This window comes from Anguilla anguilla, chromosome 6 (genome assembly GCF_013347855.1).
Source record: "Anguilla anguilla isolate fAngAng1 chromosome 6, fAngAng1.pri, whole genome shotgun sequence".
Classification (NCBI taxonomy): domain Eukaryota; kingdom Metazoa; phylum Chordata; class Actinopteri; order Anguilliformes; family Anguillidae; genus Anguilla; species Anguilla anguilla.
Genome location: NC_049206.1, coordinates 61,387,789 through 61,407,788, shown reverse-complemented (window position 1 = coordinate 61,407,788; position 20,000 = coordinate 61,387,789). Strand labels below are relative to the sequence as shown.

Below are 20,000 nucleotides of genomic sequence, written 5' to 3'. Positions count from 1 at the left end.
AGAGGAATTCAGTACAGTGGGAGGGGGGCAGACGCACCCCCCTGTTGCTAATTCGGCTGGACAGCGGAGGTGCAGTTCAGTCGAGCGCTGGAGTTTGGATCATGTGCTCTTACATAAGACCCCCCCCCCCCCTCAGGGGGGGTGAGGGAGCAGCCATCACTGTGGACCTGCGATGGCCTGTTCGTCTCCAGCCCGTCACCATTAAATTAACGACTAAAACACAGCAACAGCGACTTTGACTGGCCGCAGAATTCTCAGCCATCTTTGTTCAAAATTTTCTCACCAGCCGTAAACAACTTCTAGCGTCTCCATGGTAACGGCCTGGCTGCAAAGACACGCGGGGCCATTTTGATTCTGGGAATAAGGAGCGATATATTTCAGCTCACCCTGTTTGCCTTTTGGGCACTTAAAGCAGAGAGCTGACGTGCCGCTAAGCCCCGCCCCCCTACGTGTCTCCCCTGCAGAGCCGGCTCTTCAAGCGCGAGGCGGCGTCTCCGTGTTGTTCTAACCAATGAAAGCAGCTGTTTGTGCGGCTCCCTCCAGCCGGGCCTGGGTGTGAACCACCACTTCCTCTGCTTGGACAGCTGCCCTTGCCCAAACCCCACCCTCACCCCCTACCTTCACCCTCACCCTCACCCCCCCACCATTAACCTCACCCCCACCCCCTACCATCAACCCCACCCCCCACCCCCTACCCTCACCCCCCCACCATTAACATCACCCCCTACCATCAACCCCACCCCCCCACCAGTCCTGTTCTTTAGCATTCCCCTTTCCAACCTCCCACAGACCCCACCCCCATCAGAACCCTCATCTACATACAGCACACCAGAACCAGAATCACAGCAGAACTCTCACTTCAACACCTGTAGAAGGGGGGGGGGTGGGAGGTTTACAGTCCTCTTTTGTTTCAGCTCCTCAAATAGCTGCCCTCGCCTGCCCCCCCACCCCCCACCCCCCCAGCAGAAACCTGCATTGTATACTTTGCCCCTGTCTTATAGCCAGGGAATAGTTTAGTTATGCTCAACCAAACACACACGCACACAGACACACACACACACACATACGCGCACACGCACACACAGGCCCTGCAGGAATTAAGTTTGACATTCCCTACCCCCACACCCCCCCCCCTCCGAAGAAGCCCCCTTTCTGCCTCACAGCCACTGGTCAGCTCAGCCCTGCCCCCCTCCCATCAAACAGACCATCTGTCACTTCCTCTCTCAGCCAATCACAAGCCCCTCCCCTCCCCCAGCTATGCGGCTTCTCGGTGGTTTCCCCCTTCTCCAGAACAGCTGGCACCCACGGCTCTCTTCAAGCACCTAACCTGCCAACTTACCTGTAAACCCCCCCCCCCCCCAGCAGCAGCTGGGGTCAGGGCAGGCTGCTGGCAGATTTGAGCAGGGCTGCTGGACCCTCTTTAGGCAGGGAATTGTGAAACTGGGGTACCCCTTTGCTGAACACGCTCTTTTCAGCCAGCTGACCTTTGTGCTCCAGTGTTCAGCTCACCTGGATAAGCCTGTTTGCTTTCTGACGCCATATCACAGGTAAACAGCACCTCCACCTCCACCAAGACACATCCACAGCATCTGCAACTTATCGAAACTACAGCTTTGCTTTGTAGATGACCCGAATAACAGTAACTTGTTTACCCTTACCCAAACGTTTTTCTCTCCAAAATCCCCATTTGTGCCTGTTGAGTGAGTACTGTCCCATAAAGCACCCTGAGTGTGCAAATATTCAACACCCAACTACTGAACACCCAACTACTGAGCACCCAGCTACTGAACACCCAGCTACTGAACACAAACCTACTGAGCACCCAACTAGTGAACACCCAACTACTGAGCACCCACCTACTGAGCACCCAACTGTTTAAAACCCAACTACTGAGCACCCAACTGTTTAAAACCCAACTACTGAGCACCCAACTGTTTAAAACCCAACTACTGAGCACCCAGCTACTGAGCACCCAGCTACTGAGCACCCAACTGTTTAAAACCCAACTACTGAGCACCCAGCTACTGAGCACCCAACTGTTTAAAACCCAACTACTGAGCACCCACCTACTGAGCACCCAACTGTTTAAAACCCAACTACTGAACACCCAACTACTGAGCACCCAGCTACTGAGCACCCAACTGTTTAAAACCCAACTACTGAGCACCCAGCTACTGAGCACCCAACTGTTTAAAACCCAACTACTGAGCACCCAACTACTGAGCACCCAACTGTTTAAAACCCAACTACTGAGCACCCAGCTACTGAACACCCAGCTGTACATCACAGACATAATGAGGCACGAGTAACCCCTGGGAATGTTGATCTTCCGCTGATTTTCCAGAAAAATCTTTAAACACAAAGACACGGAGCAGAAGGGCAGGGCAAGTTTAATTCACCATGACAACACTGTTTTTCTTTTTTTTTACAGGAATATATACCATAAAAAACAACTGTTCAAACTGCCAGATACATTTAAAAATCCAAAAATGACAAATAAAATCTTGCACAGACAGTGTATCCTCCCCTCCAGCTCCAGTCCGCTCTGGTTAAGTGGTGACGACCGGGGATGCGTGTGACGGAGAAGCACATACCCACTCGATTCAGAACATTTATCCATATTGCATACATTTATTCTGTGTGGAAATATGAAATGCATTTGTGAACCATATCTTCAAAAGATTGCATTAAACACTTAAGAAAAAGGGAGTGGGGTCATGAAGTTTCAAACTCATGGAAAGGCCACAAAGATCATCCATGAGAATCTGACTGAAAAACCGCCCCCCCATGAGAGGGGAAGAGACTCATATCCACATTCAGGATGAGAGAAAAGTTTGACTCCTCCCCCTGCCCGCCCCAATCTGAATAGCCAATCAAGCGCAACATTTTACTCATTTAAAAGTGAGTGCCTAAAAGTGTTTCTCTATACTCATCTGTGATTCACAACACACTTCAGCTTGGTCATGCAAAGTAGTAGCACAATGCTCCAGGGAAAAAAGGTCTCTTTCCCAAAACAGAACAGTAGGAGAATTCAACATCACTGTGACCCCCCCCCGACCCCCCCCCCCCCCACCCCCCGAGGGACTATCTGTCTCTCAGAAATAATGGCAAAACAAGAGAAGACAGCATTCACTAAGTGACTTTCTCTGTCCAGTTCCCACCAGTATATCAAGAGACAAATCCACAGAGAGCTGCCCAGTATCTTACGGACAGAACCGCACGCTAACGCACAGAACCGCGCGCTAACACACAGAACCGCGCGCTAACGCACAGAACCGCACGCTAACGCACAGAACCGCGCGCTAACACACAGAACCGCACGCTAACGCACAGAACCGCGCGCTAACACACAGAACCGCACGCTAACGCACAGAACCGCGCGCTAACACACAGAACCGCACGCTAACGCACAGAACCGCACGCTAACGCACAGAACCGCGCGTTAACGCACAGAACCGCACGCTAACGCACAGAACCGCGCGCTAACGCACAGAACCGCACGCTAACGCACAGAACCGCGCGCTAACGCACAGAACCGCGCGCTAACGCACAGAACAGCACGCTAACGCACAGAACCGCACGCTAACGCACAGAACCGCACGCTAACGCACAGAACCGCACGCTAACGCACAGAACCGCGCGCTAACGCACAGAACCGCACGCTAACGCACAGAACCGCACGCTAACGCACAGAACCGCACGCTAACGCACAGAACCGCGCGCTAACACACAGAACCGCACGCTAACGCACAGAACCGCGCGCTAACGCACAGAACCGCACGCTAACGCACAGAACCGCACGCTAACGCACAGAACCGCACGCTAACGCACAGAACCGCGCGCTAACGCACAGAACCGCACGCTAACACACAGAACAGCGCACTTTGGAGGAAAGTTCTGGACTTTTATGTATATGAATATGTACTTAGGTGTGCGTCTGCGCTACTGGAAAAGTTAAAGGTTGTTAGAGACAAACACTGCCGGTCCTCTCCGCTACAATAAACTATTTTTATAGAGTCACAAGGCGAGAAAAGCAGCCCGTACAGACAGTGTGATTCAGCGTTACAGCGGACCGCTTACGCCAAAGCCACCATTACTCGCAACAAACAACATCTTCAGTGTTACCGTGGCTACAGTTTAAAAAGCATCTATCAGATAAGATACTGGCAAATAACTTAAATACATAACTTATTTTTTAATTTTTATAAAATAATTTTAAATTGGGGTAAGAGCGCTGACAGATACATTGTGCAAAGCCAACAAAAAAAAAAGAAGAGATATAGCAGATTAGCCGTGGAAAGGCATTACCTTTATAATGGATTAGTCCATGAAGCCTGCACATGTGTTTAAGAGTGTGTGTGTGTGTGTAGGCATGTGTGTGTGTGAGTGTGTGTAGGCGTGTATGCGTGAGTTTGTGAAGGCATGTATGCGTGTGTGTGTGTAGTTTCATTTGTTGCTCTCTCTCTCTCTCTCTCTCTCTCTTTAGGGAGGTCTCAGCCCCCGTGTCCCGTATGAAGACGCTTCAGCACACACACACACTGCTGGCGACCGGCTCGGACACCGCCCCAGTGAGAACGGTCCAATCAGAGAGGATCATGGTGCTGTCTGTGAATGAACTGTACGCAGTGGGCAGGGCCAGACATCAGGCCAGGAGAGAAGGGTGTGTGTGTGTGGGGGGTGGGGGGGAGGGGCCACATAATCAGCTCCTCAGGGTGGGGGAGGAGCTACACTGCCCGACTCCGCCCCCTCACAGGGATGACTCCACCTCTCTGGAGAAGGTGACCTTGGGGTCCTGCTGAGGCAGCACCTGCACAGAGGCCTGATCCGCCGCAGTCTCGCTGATCACCTGCAGGGCGGCGCTGTTCCCGTCGCTGGGCTCCCTCTCGGTGGCGGCGGTGGTGTCCGTGGCGGCGGCGGGCTTGTCCGCCGCCCCGCAGCACAGCTTGGGGGCGCACTGAGTCCGGCAGGACAGCTCGCACAGGGAGATGCGCGACTCGGAGTTGACGGTGGCGAACTCGGGCTGGATGGTGGTGGCATGGATGCCCTGGTCGTGGAAGAAGGCCTTGATGCGCTTGGCCACGTCCATGTAGGAGGTGGGGTCGTGGCACTTGATGTGCGCGGTGGCGATGATGCGGCTGCCCGCCAGCTGCCAGATGTGCAGCTCGTGCACGGCCAGCACGCCGTCCACGCCGCGCAGGCGCTCGCTCAGCAGGTGCACGTCGATCTGCTTGGGCACGGTCTGCAGCAGGATGAGCGCAGACTCCTTCAGCAGCGGGTAGGTGGTGCGCAGCAGGATCAGCACCATGATCACGCACAGCGTGGGGTCCAGGTACAGCACCCAGCACGGCCCCGCCTCCGCGCGGCTGCCCTGGGAACCCGCCTCCGTGAGGTTGCCCTGGGGACCCGCCTCCGTGCTGTTGCCGGGGCAGTGGCTGTGGATGCAGGGGTTGGTGCAGGACTCGCCGGGGACGCAGGGCTGCCAGACGAAGGTGAAGATGAGGGCGTTGACCACCACGATGACGGAGCCCATGGCGTCCCCGAGCACGTGCAGGAACACCCCGTGCATGTTCAGCTGCGACGCGGCCGCGTCCTCCAGCTCCTCATAGGGGGCGCTGCCGTTCAGCTGCAGCTCCAGGCTGTCGCTGCACGGGATGTCTGCGGGGGGACAGGGGGCGGAGTCAGGGCAGAAGGAGGGGTGGAGTCACATCATGGACACGCCCACCACGCAATTTACACATGCAGTTTTTTCTGTTATAAAACTAATTTATATATAAATGAACAACTTAATAAACCTTAATTCATTTTTTAAATATAACTGATACACACCTAATGTAGACATACCTATTATTCTTATAGTTAAGCAAAGTATTGCATTCAGATTTATCATTTGTTGCAGAAAAGTCCTCCTGAGATGTAAAAATGTCCTTGTGAAGGAGGTAACTCACAGAAATGTGTAACATGCACAGTGCGTACACACAGTGCGCAGACACAGCGCGTACACAAACAGCACACACACACAGCGCGCGCACACACAGCACATACACACAGCGCGCACACACACAGCACATACACACAGCGCACACACACACAGCGTGCACACACACAGACAGCGCTTACACAGACAGCCATTTTAAACTATTCCACTCGATTCTCCCATCACTGAAAATGGGGGGGGGGTGTTTCCAGGGATACTTTATTTTTGGCAGAGGGGGTGTCTGGACTGAACAGGCCGTAAAGTTACTGCAGAAAGGCAGGGAGATAAATCAGCCCCCCCCCCACCTCAGTCTGCCCCCCCCCCAGAGCTCAGCCTTCACACCGACAGCACAATTACAGAGCCGTAAAACCTCCAAACCACCACCCACACTAACAAGGGGGTTTTATTCCAGCCTGGACCCCCAAACCCGCCCCTCTCCGGGCGCTTGGCCCGGAACGTTTGGAACGTTTGGAGCACAGAGCGGGAAATGAGCGGCCCCTCGGCTTCACCACCCCGCCCCGCCAGCTGTCCATCATCACCCAGGGCCCCGCCCACCAGCCAGGAGGGAGGAGCTCCACTTACTCAAACCAGCAGAGCCTCCTTTCCAACCCCTGAGGCTGAATCACAGCTCAGCTCCTGATTGGTGGGCATGGGGATGGGGGCGGGGCCTCCTTTAAAGAAATCACCAACAAGCTGGCACATTCCTCAAAGGTCAATTCTTTTTCTTTTTTTTTAAGATTAATTAAAAATGTATCTTTCAATCACATTGTAATGTTCAGAACTGGCAATTTAAAATGTATAAAAATGCTAAGTGTATATGTGTATATGAATATGGTGGAGAATATGATCAATAGTTGTGCCATTTCCTGTTACTTGTAGGGAGTTCCTGTAGGTACTGTACCGAGGGAAAGATTTTAATAATGAACTTACTTAGCTATCCTGATGAGGAAATGGAGTCTCACTTGCAACGAAGTTCTAACAGTTTAGTCAGAGAACAAGCGAGTGAAAGGGAAGAGAGGAGTGAATGAAAGAGAGAGGGGGGACAGGGAAAGAGAGAGGAGCCAGAGAAATGGAAGAGTGGAGCCAGAGAAAGGGAAGAGAGGAGTGAGTGATGAGAGGGGAAAGGACAGCTGGGACTCAGGAAACGAGCTGTTCGCACAACAGCGTCGCTTTCTGCTGTCCCCATTCCTCACTGTCATTTCTTAGGAAAATAAACCTGCGTTACTCAAACATGCTCTGTTTCAACTGAGAGCACAAAACAACTCAAACATGCTGTGTTTCCACTGACAGGACAGAATAACTCAAACATGCACCGTTTCAACTGAGAGCACAAAACAACTCAAACATGCTGTGTTTCCACTGACAGGACAGAATAACTCAAACATGCTCTGTTTCCACTGAGTGGACAAAACGCTCAGAATGTGTCTTATGAGATTAATAATATACTCAGGACTCCTATGTAACTCAAAATATGTATGTTGACATAGACGTGTATATGATACTGGTTGCTATATAGTGTCTTTGTAACCTCATCAATTCCCAGCAACAACAAAACAAACAAACAAAAGCAGATATTTGACCCACAGAAGGACAGTGTGTTAAACATGTTAATGGGCTAAAAATACAGCTCTGGTGACGGTGGAGATTCAGGGTGTCAAATTACACACTAAATAAAATGCTAAGTTGTTCAGTTCTGCCTCCTTCTGAAGTCTTCTAACAGCAAAATGTTGCTTCCTGAAACTGGAGTTCCCACAGAGCCGTGCTGGAGGCCATTGTGTTTCGACAGAGCAGTTTCCACTGAGTGTAGTGCAGTTCTGGACGCCATTGCGTTACCACAGAGCACAGTTTCCACTGAGCGCAGTGCTGCAGGTAGTGCTGCATGTAAGAACTTGTAATGACGACTCATCATGACTGGCACTTCACACTTCAGGCATGATGCAGCTGCTCTTACCCAGAGTCACACATTACACATCCTATTACACACAGCACACATCCCTTACACACAGCACACATCCCCTTACACACAGCACACATCGCTTACACACAGTACACATCGCTTACACACAGCACACATCCCTTACACGCAGCACACATCCCCTTACACACAGCACACATCCCCTTACACACAGCACACATCCCTTACACACAGCACACATCCCCTTACACACAGCACACATCCCTTACACACAGCACACATCCCCTTACACACATTACACATCCCCTTACACACAGCACACATCCCTTACACGCAGCACACATCCCTTACACGCAGCACACATCCCCTTACACGCAGCACACATCCCCTTACACACAGCACACATCCCCTTACACGCAGCACACATCCCCTTACACGCAGCACACATCCCCTTACACACAGCACACATCCCCTTACACACAGCACACATCCCCTTACACACAGCACACATCCCTTACACGCAGCTGGGTATTCACTAAAGCATTTCAGCTGCATGTGAGATACGGAGCAGAGGGGACTGACTGGGGGGGGGGGGGGGGGGGTCCACCACACAGCAGAAAAAGGACTGGTATGTTTGAAGAAGGGAGGAGGATAAAGAGAGAGGAACAGAAACACATGAAACAGTCTTCTGCTGGGCCTACTACACTCAGGGACAAATCACAACCTTTTCTCCTTTTTTTTTTTAATTCACTCGTTACTTAAAGCCGCACATCCTCATTCTCGTGCCTGTACACCACTTAACTTCAGGCCGTAGGTTATGTAATTCCAGCGTTCGGCTGTAACACCGAATACCTGTGACACTGCATGCATCGTCCCCGTTCCCTTCCAAAAACCTTGGTTTGGTTTAAAAGGGCACGCGCGTACCTTTCAGAACCCACATGACTACACATACACGCTCCGCAACACTAGATAATTATTACCCACACATAACTACTATATGCTGGGTTTACAGCAATCGCACATAAATATCACTGTGCGCTGAAGAGGACTATGGTTATGGACTCAAAGGGGCATCTGTTCCCTTGATTCAATCAGCCGTATCATCCGGCTTCCCGTGTGGTTGAGCAAATGACTGAATTAGACCAGAAGAGTCTTGACAAATTGCAGCTAAGTCCAGTGCCCCTCACCTGACGTAAAACCGGGAGGGGGTGGGGGGAGATACCATTCCAAAGCACCGAACTGCACTGTGGAAACCGAAATCCGCTCAGGCTCTGCCAACAGCCTCTGAATGTGTATTTCTCCCTCCGTACTGGGCCGTGGCGGAATCCCAGACCCAGCCTTACGAGTTGAAATTCCGTGTTGCTCGCCAGATAGAGCCACCAAGTGAAACAAGGACACGGAAAATATATTTTTACTGCACCGTTGTGGTTATGCGTACAGTTTAACCGCGACCATAGCTGGCGAGCTACAATTCATTTTGGACCACTCGGGACCGCTCTTTTACTCTCTTGCCTTTTGGGTCGTCAGTGGCGGGTCCTCGGGAGCTAACATGCTAACATCATACGTGTTTCCAACTCTAACCCAGAATAAACTGTTCAAATATATATAAAAAAACAGACGGCAATTGTCCTCATGTAGGCTGGGGAACACGGTAAGATTAATCAGTAAAATAAATCAAATATGTCCATTAAGTACCGCACTGACCTAATATGAAGCGGGATTTTTAAACCTACACGCATTTTACAGCCATGGCTCAGTTTTACTGCATTTTACCCATCAGCCCACCTAGAGTTACTCGGCCCAGTGGTTTCGTTTACTTGATTTACGGTGAATTTAAATCGCCAATCGCGGAATATGACCGCAGGTCTGCTCGTCGGAGTATTCTGACCCAACACAGAATCGTGTTCGGGAAGCAGGCGCGTTGTAGCCTACGGGGCTAAGAGGGTCGCTCTTTAGCCCGCTAGCGAGTAAATCTTCCCCCAGAGACAATGGGGGAGAGATGGGGAGAGGGTCGTACCGTGCGTCGTTCCATGCCGGGGTCTGCTGTCGGTGCTGACGCCGTTGGGGCTATTGGTGCAGTTGCCTACTAGGTTGTTGGTCTCCTCAACGGATGATCCGTTGCCTGACGGTCTGTCCGATTTACACATCTTATTCCTCTTGTTCTTTTTATTCCCGTGCGAGTGCCCGTGTCCTCCGCTCCCGGCGTGTCCGTGGAACATGCAGAGCCCGAGCAGGTTCACAAGAAGCCCGGCAGCCCCAACCCCGATGACGACCCAGGGTTTCTCGATAACGTGGGGCTCGGTGAAGCGCTCGACGGCCTCTAGGATTATGGTGAAACACAGAGCCGTGAGAAAAACAGCGTTGACCAGGGCGCCCATCACCTCCGCCCGGATCCATCCGAAGGTGTTTTTGTTGTTCGACTGCGTCTTCTCGGCGAAGCGGACGGCCACCAAAGCCACCACCAGCGCGATAACGTCCGACAGCATGTGGAACGAGTCCGACAGCATTGCCAAGGACGATGTTATTCGACTGACTACTACCTCCACAATGAAAAACCCAAAAGTCAGCGAAAGCATGCATAGCAGCCGAACAAAGTTGGGCTCACAAGCCATTTTACCTCCTCGCGTTGAATAAACTGGTTAGCTAACGTTAGCTGGAAACAGTCACGAACTCCGGTCAGTCAAAAAACCACAGCAATGTAACGTTATATTCTAGCTCGATAATTATAAGTTAATATATTAGCTCCTATCATTTGTCTCCCCTTCCATTTGAAGATTCAATTCAGTTGGAAAAAAGAAAGACCACAGTTCCTGATTAGCTGCTATACCGTAGCATATTCCACCGCTCAGCTGTTTGCAGACGGTTGTAACTTTGCACCCGAACCGGTAAAGTTTACACACGGAACGAGGCAATTTGGGCAGACACGCCCCGGTCCTGCGATTGGTAGCGGGCAGAGCCATAGAAATATGACATGAGTGACATGTTACGTTTCAGAGCCCTATTGGTTGGTCGGAGGGTCATTCATCACCCACAGAATCGCTGTAAAAATCAACAAAGGCTCAGACAGGGAAATACAGGGGATTTTTCCACACGCTTTTTGTCCAACCCTTGACCCACGAACTCGGGAGCCTTGCTTCATTAATGGTGTTCTCATCAAGTAGAAGTTTAGTTTACCGTCTGTGGTGCTGTGCTGAAAACTGAATTCTTACAGTATTGGAATCTATTTCCAAAATGTATTCAGGTTTAATTAGCCAAAAAATAATAATAATAGATTGCCTTTGGCAGCTGTTTATGAGCAATTGCATATCATCTAAATGAAATGGCATCGATCACCTACTGGTTTAAATATTTTGTGTTTTACTGAATGAGAATTGTATTTGTATGTTTAATATTTGCGCCAAGACCAGCACGGTTTAGAGTCTATACTTCGGAGAGTACAGAGTATCCACATGATCCACAGGTTTGGATAAAGCAGATTTCCAATAAAGTAAATATCCCTGCACATTGTTGAGTACAGAGGAATAAACATTAACGTATAGAGGAATGGTATTAATCTGCTCATTCAATTCAGAGCCATTATAACTCATAGCTTTTGCTGGCCATGTAGACCACAAGCCTTCTTACCAGACCATTAGATGTGGGGACCAGTGCACATATTGAGAATGGCTGGTCTTCTAATCAGACCCTGATTTCATAATTCATGAGTCATGACTGTCTTTATTTTTTCAAGCTGGAGCACATAAATGTAATCACAGCATGCTTATCGAAAGCCAATTCCACACTGATTCTACTAGTCCCTGTAACAATGGGGCTTTACGGCCCACTCAAAGAGAAGCATTATTTCCGAATTAATCAGCATTCAATATTAACAAGAGGCAAGCCAAGGAAGCTCAAGCCTTTCCCTGGCTTTTAAAGTGTAACTGGAAAATGAAATGCTGTTTGTTATTCAGCATATGAACAGCTTAATGACATCTGGACTGCAGTCTACAGATGGAACATACTGGAAACAACAGAAAATTATTCAATTGTGGTTTCGGAAATGCAACCATTTATTCTGCATGCGAGAGGACACTCACCCATTTAATGTGATGTCATATATTAATTTTAAGATCTGAAGGGTATTGTTGTCTTTGTATACAGGGATGTACAATGTATGTGTTTTTCCTAATAAATAAACAGCATGTCTAATTTCAATAAATGGCATTGGAATGATAGATTTTATGTTTCAATTTTTTTCCACTTTTTTTCTAATAACTTCCATAAACAAAATTTGACACATATGCACTAACAGAATATTTTAAATTCAAAATGAAGATGATAGGCATTACTATTGATAATTCTTGTACATGGTTACTATTTTACAGCATACACTTCCATTTGGTATTTGACAAAGAGACGCCCCATTGTAATGAAGAAGATATCCTTAGCAATAATGGATTCCTTTACTGTGATTTGCCCTTTACTGTGATTTTGGTCAATGTTGAATGTTGCTCTCAACAACTTTGCCAAAAAAAAAAAACGTAAATGACTAGGCAGCAGTCGTGTCATCATCAAATATCCAGGGAGTTGATTGCAATGTGCTTAGACTGGAGTTTGAACCCCAGGTTTAAACTCTTAGGCCACAAAACAGCCAATCCTTATTTCACAGATTTGGATAGCTGTTGACCCGTGATGTTTGAAGAGGGAATTTTTTCAATTCTGTTCTGCCATATTTATGAAAAACTGCACATTCATTTGGTGCTTCAACTTGTCTTTTAACTAAAAAATGGTCTGCACCCCAGGGGAAGTTCACATATCGCGTACACACAGGCCCACCTTCCCTCATCGCTCAAGTGGAACAGAGCTTTCTCAGTCTCACGCTGACCTTGGACCATGCAGCCTCTTCTAAGATATGAGAAGGATGATTTAACAGCTTGTGTCTCTTTCATTCTTGTATATCAAGGCCTTGGGCTGTATGGGATGTATCAGGCTTTGATGACCAGGCTGCAATATTTGGGTCGGCAATGTGGTGTCATGGACCGGTTTTTGCAAATAAAGAGATCAGTTCATTGGTTACCCTGATCACAATGCCTTTTATGGTATGTCGCAGGGTCACATCATTAACACTGGAGCACTGCATTGTCTGAGCACTGGCCAATCAGATGTTAAAAACAATCACCAGGTTCATTGTCCTTTATTACAATAAGGCAGCCATTTGTTAAGTGTTGATGATGCCATATTCATTTTAAATTTGAACTATAAGTCACGTAAACAAAGAAAAAAAAATCTATTGTGCTGGAGTATAGAGCCAATACCACAAAAACTGAGTTACTGTCTACACAATTAAAATTTATAAAAAAGTGAGAGTTTCACATCACTTCCTGTTGAACAGGAAGTGGAATGACTTGGTCAAACCACAAAAACAAAGCTGAAGTCATCATGAAAAAGAAGCCCAATAAAACAGATGTGACAGAAATAGATTTCTTAGGATGCTTTGGCAATGAACTTGTCTTTTTGATTATACCATGACAGTTTTACATTTTATTCCTTTTTTATTTTATGTCATATAAACAGAATGTGTTTTGCCCTTGGGCTAATGTGCGTGTAGTGTCCGTCAGAAGAAGCAGCAGTATCCTGGAGAGTTCTGGCCTGCTGTTCATGTTTTTCTTCAGCTGCAAACTGTCACGCTAAAGGAGCTTAACATTAAAATCCCACAACTACCTATGATACACATCAGTGCTGCTGCAGCAAAACCAGATTATGGCATCATAACCAGGGGTTTACTAAACAGTCTGACTGAAGAGAATCAGATACTGCGGCGATATCTACGCCCATAACCGTACAGTTGCTGCATGTATGATCCATGAGGGTAAAGTGCTACCCCGTGCTGAAACAGATAAAGTACAATGAGATAAGAGAAAGATTGCCTATCTAATCTTTTAGATTACCGATTTCCTTCAAAATGACAGCGATTTGTGTTGGAACAGTTTGGCCATTGTAGCTTCATGAATTTGTTCAAATGCGTTGAGAAAGTGAAGTGGGGAGGGCAGTGTGATTGCATCATTCACAGCCTTGTGGTGTGGGAATGGCAGCACTGTGAGCCGGGCTTTGATCAGACACCCCCACGCCAGACGTCCAGGGGACTGCCTGTTAATGGGGTGTCTGAGCTGATAAGAGAGCCTCGTCTTCGAAAAGGGAGTTTTAACGGCGAGAACAGGAAAACGGACGCAGTGAATATGATTGGATATGTCTGCTGGACACCAGCAGCATGGTCACAGCCTGGAAATCAGATCTCTTTCACCCACCCCCGCCCCCCCTTAATAGGGGCGGGGGATTTTTGGGGGGTCATGTCTCTGTCTGAAAGGCAGTTCAGAGACTTGCAGAAATACTATTTCCTCCAAACCACATCTGGCTAATTAGACCTCAGGACTGGTTGATGTTTTGACCCTAGCTGGGTCTTCACCGGAGAAGATGAAGATTGCGGTATTCGATGATGTCATCAGATGAAGACCCAGGGTGTGTGTATAAATGTTAACCAGCTCAATGGTCTGATAAATCAGACGTGTGGTTGCAAGTGGACAAAAAGTAAGTGAGTAAGATTTCCCACTCTACTGATTTGGATAATATGCACCTTATGACCTAATGCCAAACAGTCTTTCAGTGCGGATGCTTTCTGTTGACTAATTTCATGGTCATGTCATGAGCACATTTTCACCACTCTGTGAGATTCAGAAACAGAAATACGATGCTAATCTCCTCACTCGTCTTGCTGTCTGACGCTGATAAAATAATGGTCTCTTTTCTCTTTAAAATAATAGTCATATAACACTCAGTTCTCCATCCATGGAAGTTCCATAATTGCTTTCCTGCAGCATGAGGCAGAATGTAAAACAATAAAGGTACATGTCAGCCCAGTACAGTCAGTTAGATAACAAATCCAGGCCAGTTTCACATTGTTTGTGAGCTTAATGTACTTGTTTTAAAGCACTCGGTAGGTCATCCTGAGTGCCTAGCTTCTGCGCAAACATCATTAAACCACACACCTCCTGAATGCTTGAGTGAGTTTGCCTTTAAAGACCAAACTGGAAACAATCTGGGAAAAGTACCTCTGGTTAGTTGCACACACCTGGTGCGTGTATGTGCATGTGTGTGCAAAGAGGATTACTACCATAAACCTCAATGGTGCATGTGTATGTGTGTTTTACAAGTTGTCCATGTTCTTATCATATAAACTGCATCTAGTCTTTGAGCAGTGCCTATGAGCTGAGGTGTGGTGCTCATATAAGGCACATAAACGCAAGGTCTTCCCGATCTTGGATTCTTATGTAAACGCAGTTATCTTAGCCTACGTCAGCTAAATGAGCTTCAATGACCCCTTGTGGAAGGATTGTATTATTTCTTGTTGAATCTCACGGATACTCTCAATTTACTGTGTGTACTAATAAGTAACTCCTGCCACAATCCATGTTCATTCATTTTATTTATTTATTTATTTATTTATTTATAGAGACAATCTGAGGCATTATTTGAGGCGGGATTCACTAACAAACCCTCATGAAAACAGTTGTCTGGGGCCGAGCATAATGCCATCCTTTCTCTTTGCAATAGGTAATGTGTAACCCAAGCTAACCGAAAAAAATTAAAAATTAAAAATAACTGGGGAAGATACAGTCGCTATGTTTAATCTGGCCATAACTTAATAACACATATTGCTGAAATTAGACCAATTTGTAAAACATTTAAATGATAATAAAAAGCTTTTTCATAAAAAATCAATAATTTGCTTTCGATTTATGCTCATTCGCCATTAGCTGATACGAAGAGTTTCCATTTGGAATCACAGTTTTTAAATTTTACATTTTGACAGCGATTATAAAAAATGAAATAGTAAATAAAACTGCATAATTTGTCGACCAAATGTAACTTCTCCTTTAAATACGCGCCGTTCTCTCGTTCTCTCGCGGTTATCTGACGCTTAGCAACCACCGACTTGTTTCCACAAATAACCAATGAAAACCTCGCTTCCCTAAAAAGAGAGCCAATAAGATTGACGAATTACAGCACCAATTTTGAAACGTCGGCTTGCCCTGTTTTGCTAAGGAAGCGCATTTATAGCGAACGACACATTTACCAAAACTATTGGAAAATTCTCACGTTGTTTTCAACGAGCGATCAATCACAGAGGAGCTTATTTGCTGTTTGGAACTGACAACACAAAAGGAGACCAAGCGACGCCCAAGGCGTCACTGCGTTGGAAACAAAACAAAACAGCTGTTTGAGTTTTGTAGTGCTTATGTACAAACGTTAGTTTTATAGCAGAAATATTTCGAAGAAACAACTAATTCTGACATTAAGATGCCGTCACGTGTGGAAGATTATGAGGTTTTGTATACCATAGGATCCGGATCTTACGGGAAATGTCAGAAGATAAGGAGGAAATCAGATGGAAAGGTAAGTGTATTGCTAACCAGGTAATCAAGTTACGAGCGGCAGTTATCAGCCAAGTCAACGTTTGCCATACTAGCCAGCTAACCATGTTGTACAGTGATCGAGCGACTGTAATCCACAAGAAGATCAGCATTGCAATGCAAAATCAGGAAAACAAAACATATGCTAGTGAACATTGCTACTGCAATTGCTAGTAGTACTCGGTGCATATGTGTTTGGTCTTATTTTGCCACAATCTGTTTTGCGTTATTTGTATTCGTAGCTTCTTGTTTGGAAAGAGCTGGATTATGGTACCATGGCAGAAGCAGAAAAGCAGATGTTGGTCTCCGAGGTGAATCTCCTGCGTGAACTGAAGCACCCAAATATTGTGCGCTATTACGACCGCATCATCGACCGCGGCAACACCACGCTGTACATCGTCATGGAGTACTGCGAGGGGGGCGACCTGTCCGGTCTACTCACCCGGTGCATCAAAGAGAGGTGCGTCCGCACGCGCTCGCCTCCGCGCTTTCCGGCCAAACCCATGACGTCACACGCGTCACTCCCCGCTACCTTTCTTGATATATATTATCGACTTTGAGGTGGAACAAATGCGCTGTTTGCATTCGTATTGGCTGCCTCTCCAGTCGCTAGGGACAATAAGAGCACAAGCAGTAGTTTTCTGGTCTGGTTCCAAAACCTGCGACTAGTGTTAATCATCCATGAAGGTGGTTTAAATAATATATATACATGTTATTTGACAGGGACCATGCACAGTAATGATTTCAGTCACTAGGTCTGTGTAGAAATGCCATGGTTTTCATTCACAAGTGAGTTTGTGCCCCGCAGGCGCTACCTGGATGAGGACTTCATCCTGCGGGTCCTGGCACAGCTGGCGCTTGCGCTGAAAGAGTGCCATCGCCGTAGCGATGGCGGGCACACCGTCCTGCACCGCGACCTCAAACCCGCCAACATCTTCCTGGACGCCAAGCAGAACGTCAAGCTGGGCGACTTCGGCCTGGCCCGGATCCTCAACCACGACACCAGCTTCGCCAAAACCTTCGTCGGGACGCCGTACTACATGTCTCCGGTAGGACCCGCCGAAACGCGCGCCGCGACCATCCCGTTTCAGAAACGCTGGGGTGCAAGTTACGGGAGTTTGAGAATTTTAGGAAAATGACTAAATGTATTGGACTGTGTTCATGTGCAATTTCCCTTTTTTTTTCTTGTGCAGGAGCAGATGAATCGGACGTCTTACAACGAGAAGTCTGACATCTGGTCTCTGGGGTGCTTGGTGTACGAGCTCTGTGCCCTTTCGTGAGTATCGGCTCTGAAGATGAGCGAGCGTGTCGGCCTTTACGGTGTCGGTGTTTCGCCCTGCGCTGCCGTGTCATTGGCTGACGGTGGCGGTGTTTCTCGCGGCGTTGCCGTGTCATTGGCTGACCCGTGTGTCCGTCTCCCGTAGGCCACCGTTCACGGCCTACAATCAGAAGGAGCTGGCGGAGAAGATCCGGGAAGGGAAGTTCCGGCGGATCCCATACCGCTACTCAGAGGACCTGAACTCCCTGGTGTGCAGAATGCTGCACTTAAAGGTACAGGCGCCTCTTTCCCAACCTTCCCCTTCCCCATTGGTTGAGTGTGACCTTGTGATGTCACAATGGAAGTTACTGATTTCCCACTGCCTCCTTCCTCGTGCTCTGCGGATTGATTATTAATGTCTAAGCCGTGCTCCCTGATTTAATGAAAGGCTGCGTATGTTCTGTGTGCGGTGGATTGATTATTGATGCCTGGTCAGGACTACATGCGGCCGTCGGTCGAGTGCATCGTGCAGAGCGGCCTGCTGGCGGACGCCGTGTCGGAGGAGCAGCGGAAGGCCGAGCAGCGGAGCCGGCGGAAGTCTGCCGAGCAGGAGCAGCCGAAAGTCGCCGCCGCCGCTCCCGCTGACGCGGCGGGCATCGCCGTGGCGACGGAGCTCCGGCTGAAGGAGCAGCAGCTGCAGGAGCGAGAGAGGGCCCTAAAGGAGCGGGAGGAGCGGCTGGAGCGTAAGTTCTGCAGGAGCAGCGCGCTCCTCTGTGTTCCTCACCTGCAGTTCCGTCACAGTCCTGGTTAAAGGTTTATGGTTTTGTTTCCCCCCCCCCCCCCCTCAGAAAGAGAACAGGAACTTTGCGCTCGTGAACGGCTGTCGGATGAGAAGCTTGCAAGGTACGTTGGGTAATGTTTAACTTCCTGTCTTCCTCACTTTGTCAGCTTGAAAAATGTTTGACTTTAGCTCACGTTCACAGTGCAGGAAACTCTCAAACTGTTAACTCCACAGACGGGTGAGTTAATGGTTGTTTCTAGAAGGTTCTCCGCTGCTGAGAGGGGAGAGCACAAGCTTGCAGAACGGAGTTGGAGAAACTTATGGGTTTTATTTTAAGCAAACATGCAGTGAAAGTAAAAGTATGAATCTGAAATTGAAGCTTGAGTGGAAGAGTGGGGGCTTCTGTGCATGTGCTCCTGCTTGCGTGCGCATTAAACGTCCCGCACACACACACACACACGCTCTCCTGCCTGTGTTTCAGGGCGGAGTCTCTCCTGAGGACCTGTAGCCTGGCGCGGCAGCAGAAGGCTCTGGCTCCACTCTACTCCAACGAGCTGATAGGTACGGGCGGGAAGGCCCGGTCACCTGCCGCCTTTAAGTGTGGAAACCACTGACCTTTGACCTCTCCGCCATTTTAATGTGTTTATATCTGTAAATAAATTTTATTACTATTTAACTTAATAAACCTTTTTATTAACCCTGTGGTGGTAAGGGTATTGACTCTAGACTGATGGGTCCTACTTCCATTCAGATTGTTTTTGCTCATCAGGAAAATGAAGTTACGGAAATTCACTTTATCAAACCAAAAAAAAGACACTTTGCTGATGCCCCCCCCCCCCCCCCCGCTAAAGCCATCATTGAATGTGATTGCCTCAGGAAACCTTCACACCGTAGAGGTGACCCTGTTGTAAGAACTGGGACACAAACCCAGCCGTGTAGCACTGCCAGCGCTGTTAGCATTGCTGCAATGAGGGCAGTGTGTGGAACAGCTGTATGCTAAACCAATCACTGAGTTTTATTTTTCTGCAGAGGGCAAAGCCTTTTGATATGTTCAAACAAGTCAGTGATTGACTGGCTCATTGCGGGTCTGCTCATGATTGGGTTTGAGACCTCGCTCGGTTATCGCTATGGTAACGGTTTTAGGAGAGGGTTTCTTTAGTTTCAGAGTTTAATTGTGCCGTTGTGCACACGGCCGTGCCTGTGAAGAACAGTAAAGATCTCGGCTTGACGGTAATGTCTGAATCCGGGCGAGCGGATGCTCACGTTCCCGCTCTGGTTCTGCCTGCAGGTGAGCGGGCGGAGTCGCCGTCGCCGGGGAAGAGGAAGGTGCACTTCGCCGGAGACAGCAAGGAGAACCGGCAGCCGGAGCGGCGCCTGAAGCTGAAGAGCCAGGAGCTGAAGAAGAGGCTGCAGGCGGCCAACGTGCGCGCCCAGGCGCTGGGGCACGTGGAGCGCCACTACCAGCTCCAGAGCAGGCAGATGCTGGGCATCCGCTAGAGGGGCCTTCAGCTGGGCCGGCGCGGGAAAACAGCATCATCAGGCAGGGGGCGGAGCCAGGGCCCCTCACCCCGAGGGCTCAGTCCGCTAACCTGGTCGCCAGACTTCTCTTTTATATACCTGGATGT

General features: G+C 48.5%; 2 protein-coding genes across 2 annotated transcripts in view; one reads left to right on the top strand and one right to left on the bottom strand.

Moving 5' to 3' along the window:
- Positions 1-2,412: 2,412 nt before the first annotated feature.
- Positions 2,413-10,800, bottom strand: slc30a1a (solute carrier family 30 member 1a). Its single transcript, XM_035423580.1, has 2 exons — positions 9,907-10,800; positions 2,413-5,655 (listed from the first exon to the last, which is right to left on the bottom strand). The coding sequence occupies exons 1-2, from the start codon at positions 10,499-10,501 to the stop codon at positions 4,748-4,750; spliced, it is 1,503 nt and encodes a 500-aa protein (XP_035279471.1). The 5' UTR covers positions 10,502-10,800; the 3' UTR covers positions 2,413-4,747.
- A 5,131-nt stretch (positions 10,801-15,931) lies between these two features.
- nek2 (NIMA-related kinase 2) overlaps positions 15,932-20,000 on the top strand; it is a 4,923-nt gene continuing 854 nt past the window's right edge. The window contains exons 1-9 of the mRNA XM_035420792.1: positions 15,932-16,319; positions 16,579-16,796; positions 17,145-17,385; positions 17,530-17,612; positions 17,761-17,887; positions 18,091-18,337; positions 18,443-18,497; positions 18,857-18,936; positions 19,664-20,000. The exon at positions 19,664-20,000 is cut by the window's right edge and continues 854 nt beyond it. Of these exons, the coding sequence (XP_035276683.1) occupies positions 16,224-16,319; positions 16,579-16,796; positions 17,145-17,385; positions 17,530-17,612; positions 17,761-17,887; positions 18,091-18,337; positions 18,443-18,497; positions 18,857-18,936; positions 19,664-19,872 (1,356 nt within the window). The 5' untranslated portion in view covers positions 15,932-16,223 and the 3' untranslated portion in view covers positions 19,873-20,000. The remainder of the gene's footprint in view (positions 16,320-16,578; positions 16,797-17,144; positions 17,386-17,529; positions 17,613-17,760; positions 17,888-18,090; positions 18,338-18,442; positions 18,498-18,856; positions 18,937-19,663) is intronic.